Source organism: Phocoena phocoena, chromosome 15 (assembly GCF_963924675.1).
Source record: "Phocoena phocoena chromosome 15, mPhoPho1.1, whole genome shotgun sequence".
Taxonomy (NCBI): Eukaryota; Metazoa; Chordata; class Mammalia; order Artiodactyla; family Phocoenidae; genus Phocoena; species Phocoena phocoena.
In genome coordinates this window covers 56,194,661-56,212,383 of record NC_089233.1, presented here as the reverse complement: position 1 = coordinate 56,212,383, position 17,723 = coordinate 56,194,661, and the positions used below count along the sequence as shown (strand labels likewise).

General features: G+C 43.4%; 1 protein-coding gene across 1 annotated transcript in view; it reads right to left on the bottom strand.

Moving 5' to 3' along the window:
- Positions 1 to 17,723, bottom strand: part of SLC23A2 (solute carrier family 23 member 2) — a 93,492-nt gene that overhangs the window by 25,180 nt on the left and 50,589 nt on the right. Inside the window, exons 3-6 of the mRNA XM_065893695.1 lie at positions 15,530 to 15,646; positions 13,319 to 13,476; positions 1,634 to 1,722; positions 542 to 612 (exon numbers count right to left, since the gene is read on the bottom strand). Of these exons, the coding sequence (XP_065749767.1) occupies positions 542 to 612; positions 1,634 to 1,722; positions 13,319 to 13,476; positions 15,530 to 15,646 (435 nt within the window). The remainder of the gene's footprint in view (positions 1 to 541; positions 613 to 1,633; positions 1,723 to 13,318; positions 13,477 to 15,529; positions 15,647 to 17,723) is intronic.

Below are 17,723 nucleotides of genomic sequence, written 5' to 3'. Positions count from 1 at the left end.
CTAAAGGAATGTTTCTACTGTGCAGAATGGCCATATCTGTGTTAATTCTGAACTAATCGTGAATGATCTTATAGGTTTTGGAAAATCTGGATAAACTGTCAGCTGTTCTTCACACCTAAGGACTCCTACGCCCTGTTCTATTCAAGTACACTGAAGCAGACAAGTGTCTTTAATTCCTTCCACCAATACAGGCAAACACTGAGGCCAGAATAAATAGTTTTGCAACCTATCGACTCTGTGGCTCCTTCAAAAGGGAGCTGTTATGCCGGAGGGTGTAAGCAGATAGGTCTGTGGGTACACACGAGGAGAGGAGGAGAAAGGAGGATGGAAAAGAGGGTAAGAAACAATACTGTCTGGTCACACAAAGCATTTCTGCATGCTTTATTTTACAGTGATGCCATCTACATTTACTTTAACAACAGAAATGAACATGTCAGTACCTGAAACAGAAAAAGAGCAACTGCAATTTATTGGTCACGACCAACACTGAAAATAAGTAGAAACACAAAGAAGCCATAAGCAGACAATGTTTATCTTTTACCTCGCGTATCCGAGGATACCAGATGTGTTCTGTATGTAACAGCTCCGTTGTTCCATTGGCAACCAAAACATCTTAAAAACAAAAACAAAGACAAAATTTTTCTTGGAGTGACACTAATGTTTCACGGGACATATTCATTTCACTCTTTTTAAGAAGAATTTCCTCCCTGTTCTAAGTATATTTGTATAAATACTCATCCCTAAAATTCAAGTTACAACACTATGGCATATCATACTGAAAGGTGGATTCCCCCATTGCTAATTTAACCAAATTTATTCATCAACAAGCGCTCCCAGCTTCTCAAAAGCTGACTGAACTAGTGATATACATTGCTAGTCCCAGCCTAATACAAAGACCAACCTTTGCAAGTAGCTCTTTGACATGCCCAATAGCAAGGTTGCCTGATTGAGGTTTTAAAAACCTAGATAAAACAGAGGCCCTTTTCCTGTTCCTAAATCAAATCAGTGGTCACAAAGCAACTCCTAGGAGCAAGAAAGGAAACGAGGGCTAGAAAACTTTGCTCCTATAACCTAAAAATTTAACAATATTTTGAGAGTACAACAGGTCTATGTGATTTCCTCAAATCCCCTATCTGATCTCTTCCTGACCTTACTGGGTTATTTAAGGATCTTTGCAATCACTATGAGGAGAATGGGAGGGGGAATGAAAGTCATTTGCAGAAAACCAAAGCAGCCAGATCCTTAAAAAGCAGAGATGTTTCAGAGAAGGGATGCTATTGCAGCAAAGAGAGTTGTTTAACTGGTAGTTCAAAAAAATCCACTGAAAGAAAGAGGCAGAAAAATAGCACAAATATTTTTCTATTCTTTCCCCATATTTATCAATTTCATTAGCACAGAGAAATGAGGTCCTTTTCTGGTCCTTACTTGCTTTGGGGTTAGGGATGAACAAGTGGATAGAGAGAGACAGAAACATGATCCACAGATTGGAGTGTTCTAAGCTGTTTGTTGGTTGTGTGTTCTGTGCCTGATTCCAGAAAGGATTTAACACTGCTGGGGGCAGCACGCCCAGGCCTCCCTTCTATCACCTGCATTAAAGGACCCCAATGACATATGTGGAAATAACTGCAATTACCTGTGGTGTTACATTTCCATTTATCTAAAGACAGGATGGCTCGAGCAGGGGCCAGAAATGCAAAAGCACTGGCCTGAAACAGGGGTAACCTAAAAGAAACGAGACCAAAACCATGATCACAGCATCAGGAACTACCGAGGTAGTTCACTATTTGACAGCTTAACAGTCTTTTCCATAGACAAACAGCACATGAGTAAATGCAGGCACACCTGGAAGAAAGAGCCCCAGTCTGCAAAGATGTCCTCGGCCACACAGCCAGGGATGCTGTTTTCTCCGTCCTCCCCTCCTGCTGCTCTCCACACAGATAGCCCCAGGGTGGGCCCTGGGGGAGCTCTGTGGTCAGTGCCAGCACCCCAACACCAGCCCCTGCCATCACCACCTTTCCCCTTGGGGGTGGGGGATGCGGGCATTTGGATGTTTCTGTCCTGCTGAGCTTGTGAGCTCCTTATTAATAAACATCAGTGTACATCTTCTATTTTACCATTCTCCTCCTCTTCTTCCTCCTCCTTTTCAAATTCTTATTGGTTATCATGGAAAAAAATCTATCTCCCCCTATCGTTCCATTTTGTAAGTCAAAAACTGCCCTGAATCACTGAGGGTAAGCATTAAAATCACGTGAGCTATCTATCTATTGAGGAAATGGAAAACTAAGTTACAAATCAACAGTAGATATAATATTCTTCTTAATCATAAAAAATACTCAAAAGTGCTTGAACTCTTATTTTTAAAGGACCCAGAAAGCTTGCAGACTCTGTTAAATTTCCTGCCTCCAATGTCAAACTAAATGCAGAGATCCTCAGATGCTATCATTCAATCACATTTTAGCTACTTCATATTGACTTTATGAGCACTGGTACTACTCAAATTCAAAAGATTTTGTCATTTATTATTAGAGATGTATAATGGGCTAACATGGGAACTCAATCACTATCTTTAACATTACTTTGGGGGTAAAATACGAAACTAGCCTTTGGTTAGCAAGGTTAGGAACTCCTAGATGTCCAGATCATTCTTAAATACTCCTAAGCAGCCTTGAATCAGTGTCCTGGCCAGCAGGATAGGAAGCCAGCATGCTCTCCTCTGAGCTGGGAGCATATTCTGCCCTGAGTGATAAGGTAACTGGACTGAGAAACAGTGGCTCTGGCTGAAGGACATGTAGCCGCTTTACAAGTCCAGAGCTGGTATACACTATTCTGAGCTATATGAGGGTTAAGATTCTTTTGTTCTCCTGGCCATTTTAATCCTGCAATGAAATCAATTGAGAGATGCTGGCTTTAAGACACAGAGGCAGGCTGCACAGTACAAACCAGATGCAATGCTAGTGGCCACTCCCATGGGCATGCCCTCCACAACCATCCATTAATAAATTACCTGTTGGAGGGGCCTGGCGCATAGTACCATCAAAAGTGGAAGTGAAGGTCCCCTGAAGTGGGAATGTATAGCAAAAGGAAAACGCTGCTTGATCTACAAAAATTCCTTAAGCACGATTTTTCAGAAATGTACTGAAAGGGTAAAGGGAGGTCAGCATCTAATCAGGAATGGATGCTACTTCAAATGGTCCAAACAGCATCTGTTTTAACATCATTTCATGTTTCAAGCAATGTAATATGGATTGCATTTAGAAATCTCATCCTTAGGACCACTGCAATCAACCCTACATTGGTGACTCACTGGATGTGGGAATGTGAAGACTGGCTCTGGGCTCCACTCCCGGTGACATGAGTCTCAGTTTGAACCTGCCTGTTGCCTGGGCACCTTTCAGGGAGTGCATTTTATGGCTTTCACCATGATCAAAGGCCTTGAGAGCACTGCTGCAAAGGAGCTCACTCACTTTCACACAACCAGGCCCCTGGGTTCCTTTGAAAGTGGGTGCTAACAGAAAATTCTCACATGTGCTGCCCCAGACAAAGTCTCCCAAGATGACCTGGTAAAAGATGCACATGCCGGCTTATGTGTTCACTCTGCAGCTATGCACACTGCCTGCCACAAGCAGTTCTGGCTGAAAGACAAGCAGCAGGCTTACAGTAAGTATCCCAGCAGTGAAGTGTGGTCTCCATAACTGGCAGCATAAATCAGTGGCTTGACTGAAATATTCTTAGGGAAAGTTGCAGCGAGAGCACACTACTTCATTAAACAAGAGCTCCCCTAAATCAAAATCAACAAAGCCAATTTTCCAAAAAAGAGATTTGAAGATGATAAAGCACTTGATATTCTCATCTGATAAAGTGGCTTTTCAGGCACTTCCCCAGCATGAAGCTGGTCAATTCCTGGGGCTCTTCACTCACACAATCACCTAAACCTCAGATCCCTGGGCTCTGCAAGCAGACAGGACTGTCTGCTATTTTATTCTCTACTGATGACTGGAAAGGAAACAAATTAAACTGTGCTTTTCTTTACATAAGAGGTTAGCAAACTGGACAGTGAAACAAATCTGGCAAACTACTGTTTTCATTGAGTAGAGTTTCACTGGGACACAGCCACCCTCACGCATTCACGAGTTGTCTGTGCCTGCTTTTATGCTTCAATGGTAGAGCTGAATAGTCAAAACAGAGAACACAGAGCCTAAAATATTCACTGCTTATCACTCTATGGAAAAAATTTTGCCGACCTTGACTATAGGGAAAGTGTATCTTAAATGTGTGAAGATACCCCAAAAATGGATTTTTGCAGACGGAAGTTTTTAAAGTTAATAGTGTTGCTGGATGTCATTAAGAAAAAATCCCTGAGCAGACAGTCACCTTTGTAGTGACACATTCCCATGTCAGGCTCTAGCCCCAGGACAGCAAAAGAACCTAACCAGCCCCAGACAAGTTCTTACTGTGTTCAAAACCCTGCTGGAAGTGCCTCATTTCCTCCTCGGTGTCCAGGTGACCTGACCCATTCCCCAGTCTAGTCTCTCACCGGCCACTTTACATGCCTGCACTCCAGGCAAGCGGTCTACTTTCTTGCCTCTGAGACTTTGCTCATCTCTTATGTCATCAATTCATTGCTAATGTTCCATTTCTATTCAACATTGAAGGCACAGAGAAAATACCACTTCCTCTAGGAATTGTTCTCGGCTCCCTTTTTGTCCAATTTTTATCTCCCTCTTTTTTTTGAATATTACATGGATTCATTTTTTATTCAATTTAATAATATACTTCCATGACTATTCCTTTTAATAATTAAATTGTCTCAAACTTGCCCAGAGCAGCACAGTTCCAGAATTATACCAATGTCACTACTAACAAGACTACTAAGTTTAAGACTTCTCTGTATTTTCTTTTTCTTAGAATATATCCCATTCAGAGTGTGCAAAGTGCTATGTTCTAAAGTCTGTGAATTAATTCTTTTCTCCATGTGGTCAGCAATTTGACATAAAGTTAGGTTCACTTGTTTCTGTTTGTATTCAATTTTAGGGTTTGTGTTTCTTCATCCTTTTAGATTTTATGTTTTGGATATGTTGAACATTTTACGGTTAAAAAAAAAATCAAACCATATAGAGATATACCAGGAAAATGTCACTCCTATCCCCTCCAACCCCCAAATCTGACTTACTGATCATTAAACATTTTTATTAATTTCTAACTTATTCTTGTTTCTTCAAACATATACACACTCTTTTGCAACTTGTTTTTTCAATATATTCCGGAACTTACTGTATACCACTTCATGGAAATCTTTCTTATTCTTTCTCAGGGTTGCATAGTAATTCATTGTGTGATGTATGGTAGTCTCCTACAGATAGGCATTTAAGTTGTGTTAACTATTTTCCCATTACAAATTACACAGCAATAAAAAAAAAAACTTTTTGTATTTATTTTGCATTTGTGGGAGTATATCTCCAGGGTAAATTTCTAGAAGTAGGTTGCTGGATCAAATGATAAATGCATATGTACTCTAGATACCGTAACATTCCTCTTCACAGGGACTGAATTATTTTCACTCCTGACAGCAATATGTAACAATGCCTGTTCTCCCACAGCTTTGCCATCAGAGTGGCTTGTCAAAATCATTTTTGGGGGCTTCCCTGGTGGCGCAGTGGTTGAGGGTCCGCCTGCCGATGCAGGGGACACAGGTTCGTGCCCCGGTCCAGGAAGATCCCACATGCCGCGGAGCGGCTGGGCCGATGAGCCATGGCCACTGGGCCTGCGCGTCCGGAGCCTGTGCTCCGCAAAGGGAGAGGACACAACAGTGAGAGGCCCACATACCGCAAAAAAATAAATAAATAAATAAAATCATTTTTTGTCAATCTGACAAAGGAGACAAATGGTATCTCAGGGTAGCTTTAGTTCGTATTTCTTATTATAAAGTCAATTTGATCCTTTCTTATGGTGAAGGGCCATTATATAGCTTTTTATATAGCTATTCATGTCTTCTGTCCTTTTTTTCTATACCATTTTTGGTAATTTTTAACTTTGATTTTTCAGAGTTCTTTCTATATTAGAGATATTAGAACTTATCTATATTATGAATATTTTCTCCAGTTTGTCATTTTTGTTTGTTTATGCTATATTTTTACAATGCAAAGCTTAAAAATTTTTAAAACATTTAATGGCATCAAATTTATCATCCTTTTATTGTTTCTGGAGTTTGAGTCCTAGTTTAAAAGTCCTTCCCAACTTCTAGTTATAAAGGAATTTGCCCTCGTTTTATTCTAATGGTTATATAGTATCATGTTTCTTACGTTTGGATCTCTAATCCATTTTCAGTTGATTCAAAGAAAACTTTTAACTAAAGGCAAATCTAACATTTATCTTCAAGTCCATGATATTCTGGTCTTATATGTAAATATCAAAATTATATGAACTATCTCAGTCAACACTTCCAATTAGACACACTCCTAGGGAACCTCAGTAGGAAGCAGCCGACTGGCTCCTCTCCCAGCTCCCAGCAGAAGGCTTCGGCCAGACAGAGCACAGAAATTTAGGAGGGTTGGCTGGGTACAATTTTGATAACCTTTTCAAGCATGATAGTATCAACTATTTCAGGTCAAAAGTTTGTTTTATTACTTAAAGATCTAGCCAGTCACAGAGAAGCATAAGGGAATTCTTTGGGGTGTGGCAACGCTCTATCTGTTGGTTGTGGTGGTGATTAAGTGACTGTACACATGGGTAAAAACTCATCTAACTATGCAAATGAAAAAGGGAAAATTTTACTGTATGTCAATTACCCCTCAATAGATATGACTTAAAAAAATTGTCTATAAAGTATCTTTCTGGGAGGAGAAATGGGGCAGGATGGTAACATGGTCCTTAGAATACTAAAGTGAGGTCAAATAGTTACAAAAAACACAAAATTTAAAAAAAAAGAAAAGAGTTTCCCTCTGGGTATTTGACAAGAAGCTCTATCCTCTGCTCCTGTGTAGTGCTGCTCTATCCCTGTACAGCTTTCGCCAGGCAGTCACCTGCCTGAAAAGGAATGATAAAAGGGAGAATTAGTGGGCCATGAGGAAGAAGATGAGCATTTTAGAACAAGTGGGAACATACGGGGCAAGTGAGATGTGACAGTCAAAGAAAAAAGATTGTGGGGAACTAAATTCATTAACCCCACATATACTAAGAGGACTTAGTCTCCTAGTCTCCTGGAGCATCAGAAATATTAGCAAACAGAGAAACAGCATGTTCACTGAATGGGGAGACCACCCAGAAAAGCTAGAGTTGAAGAAGTCCACCTGTGGCCATGTGGCCAAGGAGCACACCCAACCCCTGCCATGTCATCAAGGACAAGCTGCTCCATTTGGCATACCAGCCTTGCCCACTGCACCCCCATCTGCCTCACCTACACCCACCCTTCCAGAGGGTCCACTAAAATAATGAGCACCAACAGGCAAGTGTGGGCGAGTGCCAGGCATTATCTTATTTGATGCTCACTAACAATTTTATTATCATTTTATGGAGGAGCAAAGGGGACTTTGAGACTAGGTAACTTGCCCAAAGCCACAGAGCTGGTAAACAGTAGAATGGGAGTGACGCCACCTCTGAAGCCAGAGCCCCTTGACACAGCTGGTGAGGGCAAACCTTCCTCCAAGGTCACTACCTCCAGGTTCTCACTGGCCCCCATGTTTTTAATGTACTACCTATAATTCTTTGAGTTAAATAAACAGTAATTTTTTTTTTACATGGGGGCAGGAAAAACCTACGACTTGCTATTAAGAGCCTGCTTAACATCACAGGCTCACTATCATCTACACAGTAATTTCAATGTTCACCCTGAATCAACTATGCCTTTGGCCCCATCTCCCAGTTTACAACAAATAGGGGGATTGTGGAACAAATCAAATACCACCACAAGGACACAATCGGACATATTCAGACCACGGGATGCTCAACGAGACAACTGGCCTGGACTCTTTAAGAAGAGGATGATGTGGAAGAAAAATGTAGGGACTGTTTATTACTAGACCAAAGAAACACAACAAACAAATGCACCACACGAACTTGATTGGATCCTAGTTCAGAGAGGTGGAGGGAATAGCCATAAAAGATATTTTAGGGACAACTAGGGGAATTAAATATAGACTGCATATTAGATGATATAACTCAGCTTTCTCAGGTGTGGTAAACGGTTACACAGGTGACCCTCATTCTTAGGAGAGTATCTGGGGGTGAGCCATCATCATGCTGCCTGAAATTCTCAAGTAATTTAAAAAACTGCACATACACCCCCACACAAACACATAAACAGGGAAAGAATGTGGGGGAAAATCCCAGTCTCCCCTACCCCTATCCAAGCACTGCATCTCTCCATTCTTCTAAATTTTATCAACAGTTAAGAGTTCAAAGCCTTATACTTGAGACTTTAAAGTATCCTGGAGCTGCCTCCTATACCATACAGGTCCCCAGAACCAAAGGAGATGGAAGACAGGGTAGCTCTCTCCTCAGGGCAGACAACTCTGTTAGAGACCAGGCTGCTGCACCAGCTACAATGACTCTCTTAGCCAAAACCCTACCTTTTCTCAGCAAAGGAATATTCTGTGTGTCTACAGCAGGCCTGTTATGGCCAGGAGAGGCTCTCAAGAAATGGGCCACTCCACCTGCAATTTTTTCTTTTGCTGGAGAGCTGAGAGAAAGGCCTCCAAGAGGCACCTGGAACAAAAAGCTGGATGTGGTCCCCAAACACAGCACCTGCACACCTCAGGGAAAGCTGGAGGTCAGCATGGTGTGCAAGGGGGCAGGGTCCGTCCCAGAGGGCCCTCCTTCACCCCCAGCTATGCATAACACCCGAGGACAAGGGCTCTGGGAAGCTCAGAGCTGCTATCAAAGCTTGGTCTCTGATGGAAAAGACAACGGCAGCCTAGGTTATGCATGAACTGAGTCCTTCCCAAAGCCAGGGAGGCATAGCTGCTGCTGGCTGGCTAACATCTGAGTTAGGGGACTCTGAACCCTGCCCCTGCTCTTGGGATTTTAAAGGTTTTTTACCAATTCCTGGAAAGAGCCCAAGGGGTAGGCTGGATTGAAATCAATCAGAATAAGGTTTGATTTCAGCAATCTGAAACCTCACCCAAGGGCACTCGACAGTAAAGACCTCGTTGAAAGCAAACTGCAGGGGATAAAAGTCAAAGGAAAGAAGGAAGAAGGAAAAGGCTGGATGGGAGGAGGGGGATGGAAGAAGCAGCTGTCACAGAAACTGCCCATCCCCAACAGGTGCAAGCCCTGGGAAGCACTAAAGCCACAGAAGTCACACAACTGGGGCAGAGACATATGCCCTCCATTTCAAAACAAGTCATGATCTCTGGAGGAAAGGAAAGCATGTTCATGCCAGGGGAGATGTGTAATGAAGGAAGGAGGATCTGCAGCACACGCTGCATCAGACACATTTTCTGTGTCCTTAGCCAGCCCAGCCCATGGAAAACATGCCCCCAAAGGAGTATTTACAACACAGCATCTTAAAGTCGGCATTCTGAGCTTGTGTTCAGGTTTGCAAAGGCACCCATCTGTTTCACCCTCACTTTTTCCATATCAATTTTGGTTATTTTTATGGAATGAAACAACTTTCCAGGAACAGCATGCCACTCTTCACCAGAGTGCCCATGTGAAACACGGAGCAGGGATGACCTGGCCACAGCCCAGAGGATGGGAATGCTTATACTTCCTTCCTTGGTTCTAGACCTGCAATCATGGTCTTAGCTTCCTCACAATACAGGCCCCACCCCTCAGAGGCATGGACTATGGCTGGTCTCTAGGTCCCATGTACACACTACATCCAGTGCAAGGGAGTACTGGGTACTCAACAGGTAAACACACGAAGAAACGGACAGAACTCAGACACACATGGCAAACCACTCAGAGTTGGAAAAGTCTGAAAATCTGTCCTAGAAATCATGAAAGCTGAACATGATTTTCCTTCTGCAGCTCTCTGCCTAAGGAAATGAGTGTGAACTGCAAACAAACACCAACAAACACGTACAGGCCATCTGCAATCCTATGGCTGTGATACTGGGAATAAACCCCACTCTTGGCACATCAGCCTTTCTTTCCCACTGTCCCACCTTGATATTCCCTCTGCCCCAACTGCTTTATCTGTTTGATCCTGTTGTGATCAGGAAGTAAATGCACAAGTCTGTTAAGATGATAATTCACAGTCTACGATGAGGGTCTATGTTAGCAAGCAGCAGAATTAAAAGGCTTTTCACATTATTCATACTCTGTAACTTCCCAAATGTATTTTAGGAAGAGCTTATAATAATCTACAAAAACACAGTGATGGCAAGTGTCATCCACAGGACACCTTAGGAAGAGCCTCCTGTCATTTTTACAAAAGGAAACTGGGAGCTGGAGAGGTCTTCTGTCCAGAGTCATAACGCTGCATAGGTCCCTCTAACTTCTCATACTCACTAATTTCACTTCCCCATGTGTGAATGGGGAAGAAACCATCATTTGCCATGTGGCATAAGCTAATGCTTTACTGGAAACTGTAGATTTTGACTGCCTATGGGATTAAAGTTGATCATTACAATATTCAACAACTTGATTTTAACTAACACTGGCAATGTTGCTGCTCTGGCTTTGGTGGGTCCCCTGAAATAGGCCAAGGGATGCTCAGCCCTGCCCCCGTTCTGAGTAAGTACTGGGTGCCAGAGGTGGGTCCCCACTCTACTGAGGTCTGAGTGCCAACTTTGGTCTGCTGGAAATACTAGAGGAGTGGGATATTTGGCCACTCCTGAGATCTCTGCTCTTCTTTTACGAAACCCACAGGAAAACCAGGGGCAAGGGTGTGAGAGGTGATTCAGCTAGTAGGGGTAGCCCTGCCTCTTTGGGCACCGTGGAAGGAAGGGAAGATGGGTAAAGAGGAATTAAGAGTTTTAACAGAAAAGGGTGAAGGACAGGGAGATGCAGAGGATGGAGGAGATGGGACACATGAATAAACAGATACAGCAAACAAACCCCAGAGGTGGTGACCAACCAGGCAGGGAAGGAAATGCCTCTCACCCACCTCATCATCTGGGTTCACCTTCACACAGCAGGCCCTCAAATATATGCTGGATAAAACTAAAAAGAATGTATCAACAACAGCTTGAGGCTTTGTGGAGCTGGAAACCACGGCGCTGAGTGCCTTCTCACTGTTTCCCTACTAGATGGGAGCTGGAGGCAAGGATCCCGGGCAAGAAAAAGGTGCTGTAGCACAAAGAAGGGAGTAGAGCAAAAGTTAACTGACTCCTCTTTCTCCATCTTCCCCTCCTTCCACTGTGCTCCTTCAGGGGGAGGGGAGGGGGTAAACTAAACTGACCCAGGCTGCTCTGTTTAGGTCTCTTGTGTCCCAACGATGGGCAAGAGGGTCCTGAACGGGTGCCCTCCCATAACTGAAAGCACACACCAAAAGTTACCCCAAACTCTCCCTACTATGTCACCATTAGGCAACTGTGCCCAGTACAGCCAGGCTCAACTGTCAGTCAGGGTTAGCCTCCCTGATATGAGACCAAGCCAGAGCTGCACCTGGTACCTGCTGTACCTCAGTAAACACATCTTTCATTCCCTCTTCAAGTCAACCAACAATTCTCAACTAGAGGCACTGCCAAAATTTACAGATCGTTTGTGCTAAGTTCCCTGATGAGCTAGCTGTTTAGAAAAAGAATATTTCCCCAGAGAACCAGTGTCCTGTATACACTTGAGTCGGTCAATAAAAGCTTTCTAATCCTTTCTGGCTTTGAAATACAGAACCTTGAATGCTGTATCAAAAGAATGAAAGACGCTGCCAGCCAAATTTAACTACCTGGGCTCTAAGAAAATGAATCAAGTCCTCTCTGGAATGCCTGAACACATCTCCTTCCCCTAACAGGTCAATAACACCCTGACTTTCCCTCAGGGGTCCCCTAAGAAGACCCTCCCTTCTGAGGTAAGGGATCTGCTCAGCATGGTAGCTGCAGGCAGTCCTGCAGGGGCTGGGGTTTTGAGAACCCCAAGAGCTAGCCAGCCCTCACAGCCTTCCTTCCATCAGCAGAACTGCTAGGGAGCTGCCGTATCCCTCCTGAGGACATTGCTTATGCCGCCAACCAGGATGCCATAACACTGTTCTTCCCATATTCTCCTGCCCCGCCCCCCCCTCAAGTAAAGGTCACCCTGAGGATTCTGACTCACTGGAATACACTCCATGATTCCCAAGCTGCCTTCTTTTCCCTCTGCCTTTGCTCCCATTTTCCTAGCAGGGAAGGCAGACTGTCTGTAATGGAGTGAGAGACAGAACTCGCACATTTACTCTGCTGTCCTTCCCCTGAGGACAGTCCTGTCCCCACAGGCTCCACCCCTTGAGCAGCACCCTAGGGTAGAGGAAAAGGCTGCATGTGAAGAGGGTGGAAGAAGGGGACAGGAGGGGACAAAGCAAGCCTGCAGGAGGAGGTAAGACAGGACAGTTCTTTTCCTACCTATGCCAGCTCCATACCCATTTAAGCTGGGGACTGGGGATGCAAAGCACAGTTCTGGCATCAAGGAAGGAAACACGAATCAGCAAGAAAAGACACAAACAAAAAAGGACAAAGTAGAATAAGAGCCACATTAGAAGAACATACACAAGGTGCATGTGTGGGAATTCAGAGAGAAAGGAGGCTTTGGCAAGTCAGGGATGCTTCACAGAGAGGAGAGGGGCAAGCCAGGACTGGAAGGCTGCAGCGAAGCACAAGCTCAGGATGGCAAGACAGCAGGGTGGGCTTGGGGAGGAACTCACCCTGGGTGAGTGCAGGGAAGGGGACTGCAGGGCGCAGGGACATGGCTGGAAGGGTGGTGGGACAGAAAACAAGGGAGAAGTCTACAGGGTGGGCACATCTGTTTTTTTAAACAGGGAGTAGGGCTGTAGCCTGGTAACACCCAGGAAGGTGCAAACACTGAAAGACAGCACTAGAGTGGCACACAGAGCAGGGCAGAGGAGAGTAGCCCTGGAGGCAGGGAAACAACTAGGAACCTAGTAGAACAGTCTCGGCCTGAACTTAAGGAATGGGGGCAGGGAGGGGGTACTGGAGAGAAAACTTGCCCTGCCAACTGGTGGGATGGAAGGAGCTGAGAGTGAGTCTGTTTCCAGCCTGCACAACTAGGTGGGAAGCGGTGCCACCCACCTAGAGAAGAAACACAGTAGCGTTGGGGGAAGGCAGGGCAAATGCCACTAGGACACACCTCCTTATACTCCAGTCAGTCCCTCTAAGCAGCCCTAGGTGAATGGCAGTGCTTAATGCTTCATGGGTGCTTCAGCATCCCCAATTTAGTGCCCCAATCTCACCTGCATCCAAAAGTTGTCTGCAGCAAAGTTGTGATTCCCACACAGAAGAAAATGGTCCCGATGAGCTGGCTGGTGGCCCACTGGTCAAATCCCACACACATGGCATCGGCCAGCAGAAAGGGCACCGCGATGGTGCCGCTGAAGCACGTCAGGTAATGCTACGGGTGACAGGGAGACAGAGGGGAAAAGAATAAACCCTTCTTTGTATTTTTTCTGATTTTACCCTAACTTTGCCCACCCCCCCTGTTGTTTTTAAAAAGTTACACACATGAAGAATTTGGTTTTTTAGTTACACACTCTTATCATATGCCAAATCATCTCTGTTTTTTGCATTTCTCCTTTCCATTACATTTTCTTGTCTTATCACTAACTTGTATTATTAATTATTACTTGCATGAATCCAGACCAGCACAAAGGAAGTACTCAACACAAACACTGGTAGTGTTTTATTTATATAATTCTTATTGGGAATATTTGCTTTTTTAAAATGCTTTTCAGCATCAATTGCTAAAACCATAGGTCTTTCTCCTCTAATCTGTTAACATGAACCGTGTAGCACTGAACCATTCTAGTTAGTCATGCTAGATTTTTCTTCTGGGATTTGATATGCCAATATTTTATGTAGAATTTTATATCTATGTTCTTGAGATAATTTGTCCTTTTTTTTTTTTTTAATTCTTTTAGGTCTGGGGATTAAAGTTACAAGCTTCACTGCACAAGGCGTTTTCCATCTTTTTCTATGGTCTAGCATTGTTTAACAGCAATCAGGGAAGGGCTAGGGTCACACAGTAGCTGTGGGAATCCGCCAGAAAGAGCCCATCCCACTCTTCCTTTAGGGCCCCTCCCCCATTCCTTGTGGCCCTGGCAGGACATTCCAGCCCTCACTGCTCACTTCCCTTCCTCCCAGAGGCCTGCCTGTTCAGTTCCTACTTCTGTTCTGCAAACTTCCTACGTTTCTTCCTAATAGTTCCCCATCTCTGGTCATGTTTGCCAAAATGTGCTGCTTGCAGCCCATAAAGCCCAACTGTGTAACACTAATAGGTGTTTGGTGAGGGGAAGAGAACATTCTCATCCAGGACTTCCCAGAGCTGCTCACAAGTTTAAGAGTGCTGTGCACTGTCAAGAAGGGCATGATGCACACAGGGTTTCCCAATCCTATCTGAACAGGGAAGACTACTTCTAGAAACATCTATAATATAAACATTTCAAAAAACGAGTTTCTTGAATCTGATTCCAGATACTCAGCCCTAGGGAAATTATTTGCCAAGACCAGTCAGCTCCTTTGGTTATGTCTTCTTATTAGATGCCTTTCTGTCCAGGTTACCAAGTGCTTTGATACCTACGGGGAGGGGCCTGGAAACTGGACCAAAGCATCAGCTCTCATCAGGTACAGTTCACCTCCAAGTGAATAAACCTCTCTGGATAACGGGACTGATTTTCTCAGCATGAACTGATCATTCAAACGTAAAGAATGGAAAGTGAAACCTCAAAACCAAGGCAAACACAGGCCAGGGGTATGTGTCTGGACAAAGAGCCTTCCATGTCATCCCCTTTCTCTTAAAGCCCCACTTCAATCGTAAGTGGGAAAAGGGAGTGGTGTTGGTGGTGGGGGAAGTGGGTACCAAAGATTCAGGAGTCCTGCATTAGCTTGGGTCACCTCTCGCCCCATCCCCCCACCCCTCCCCTGGCAGCTTCCCTGCTCTGCTCCCACTGGAAATTGCAGCAGACAAAGCAGACACCACCGAGGTGAAGTTTGCCTTCCTTTAAAAATAAGATTGAAGCCTCCACATTTATGCCCTGACCAACACAGAACTTCTCAGTGTCACCCATATTTCATGGCAGAACTGACGGTGACTGTGGTTGGTTAACTAGGAATGAGAGATGAACATTAACCCTTCTTTTCTCTATTCTTCTACCTTTATCTTCCCTCAATTCTCCCCTTTCCACACATCTATGACCTTTTTCCCTTACTTCCATGTCATTTCTCTTGCTTATTCCCTGAACATTTTCCTTCTTTCATTCCATGATTAACCTACTCCTCCTGTTTTCCTCCTTTCACTGTTATGAAGTTCATGTTAACAATTCCCATTCAACATTCTTAAAAGAGCAATTTATATTAACGTTGTCAATAAATAAAAATTGAATTTTAAATAATCCAGACAGACAATTCAAGCATCTGCTGGTGGTTATATTCCAAAGGAATCATCTTACCTGCAACCCCAGAAATATGCACAGGTACCAGGGAGGAACATCTTCTATGGTGTAAATCATGTCTGATCTCTGCGGGTCAAGACTGCCCGTGCTATCCAAGGTCTCAGCAAGAGAGCTCTGTGAACGAGAGGGAGAAAACAAGTTGTTTAATGGAAGCAAGGACTAAAGTTAACTCAGCACAGGCTACTGTTACTGAAAAACAACTTTATAAAGTGTCTGTTGCTCTCCTGTAAAATTAAGCCTTGGTCACCTCTGACACAGTGTCAAGCACACTCACTTGGTGGGACAGTCTGCTCTCAGGATTTGGGGCTTCAGCATTCCTTCCATCTTGGATTCCAAGAGCACCCAACTTGCTCAGAGCTTCTCCTCAAGACTGGGCACCCACTGCATGCAGAGGGAGGCTCCCAAGGTTGAGAGCACAAAGTAATACCTTGGCATGAGCTGCCGTTGGGTGGTAACCCTAATGAAGCAATGTTACAAAATGCTAACCACTTTCCAACAGAGAGCACTAATCTGTCCCTCCTATCCCATTCCATCCCTGCAAGGAAAAAGACTTCTGTACCTAAACACCCTTCTTTTAAAACACTGCTGCTCAGACATAATGGTGAGTGAAGAGAGCAAAGGTATACAGATATGATGATTCAAATTTTCTTTTAAAAAATAGACTAAAAATGTATTTATACTTTAGGGGACTTTTTTTTTTTCTTTTCCCCTCACCATTACTAAAGATTTTTTTAAATGTTAAGCCTTGCATCCTTTATAAGCCAGAATCTTTACAAAGACCAGACACTTTAGGTTATAGTCTAGACATTTCCAGTCAGCTTCAGCTTCAGCATCACTTCTGAACTCATCCAGTATCTGAGCCAAACTGAAAACTCGGGGGTTCCCCCATATACCCTCAATACTGCTGTAGTTTCTAAAACCCTACAAACAATTTCTTGGAATCCAAGATGTGCATTTTTTTTTTTTTTAGTTTTTTAATAACATAAAGTGCCTAAGAGGAAATAAAATTAAAAGATGTGCCACAAAAACGATAAAGATGATAACATTCTGATCCTTGGCCACACTAGCCCAATTTGTACCCCCTTTCCAATGGATTTGATCCACATTTGAAAGATGCTGACTCCTTATGTTTATCACTCCATTTTTCAAGCACAGGGATTTGGGGGCCAAATACTCTTGAACGAAAGAAGTGACACAATTCAGCCTTACCTTCTAAAGCCTAAAGGTAAATATCTGATGTAAATTGACATTTTATCTAATCCAAATGTGAATTGAATATGACCTTTCGGAAAGAACTTTTTCTTCCATTCAAACAATGGATGCTGGCAGATCTGCATTATTAAATGGGTTTAAACCTATTATAAGTGTCATTTAAAATTTGTTTGTAGCAGTGGTAGAGAAAGTACACATGGTGAGGAACTTGATATGTGGTGATGTACAGTAAAGGATTAACTCAGCAGGTCTGGGTTGTCCAAACCCTGCACATTTCAAAGAGAAGTTTGGCCCTTGCCTGCCACCTGGAAGATAACCTCTGTGCTCTTGGAATATCCTGCCTCTTAAGAGTATATCTGTTTACCTGAATGAAGCCTTGAGCTGCCCTTCATAGATTATGCTAACAATGCAACTGATGACGGGGCCTTGGGCCACATGGTATCAGTTTGACTCCAGAGGGTCTGGCAACACTCCTTCAGTGTTGTCACACTTTGTTTCAGGGGAAATTAAGCACTGCTCACATGACTCCACTAGGAAGAGGACAACCGAAAGCTTGTTCTGTGTCTCCTAGACCTTGCCCTACATGTTTTTTTCCATTGATCTTAATCTGACCCTTTCTCTCAAATAGGCTGTAACCAGGAGTGTAATAGCTTTTCTGAATTCTGAGTCCTCCTAGCAAACCACTGAACCTGATTTGGGACTCCCAAATCAGTCCTGGAAATCCCTGAACTAAGTTGACCATTTGCTGACATGATGCAACTATGGTTACTGGACTCACTATACAAAGAACAATTCAACACTATCATATTACCTACAGATGGGGAATTTTACTGCTCACAAAGTAACAAAAAGAAATGTCTGAAAACAAAAAGAAATGTAGTAATTGTAGTAACACTACAATTACTACATTAGTACAATCTGTTACAATAATATTATACGCATTATTATTCTAATGATTCCAAAATGACTAGTTTTAACT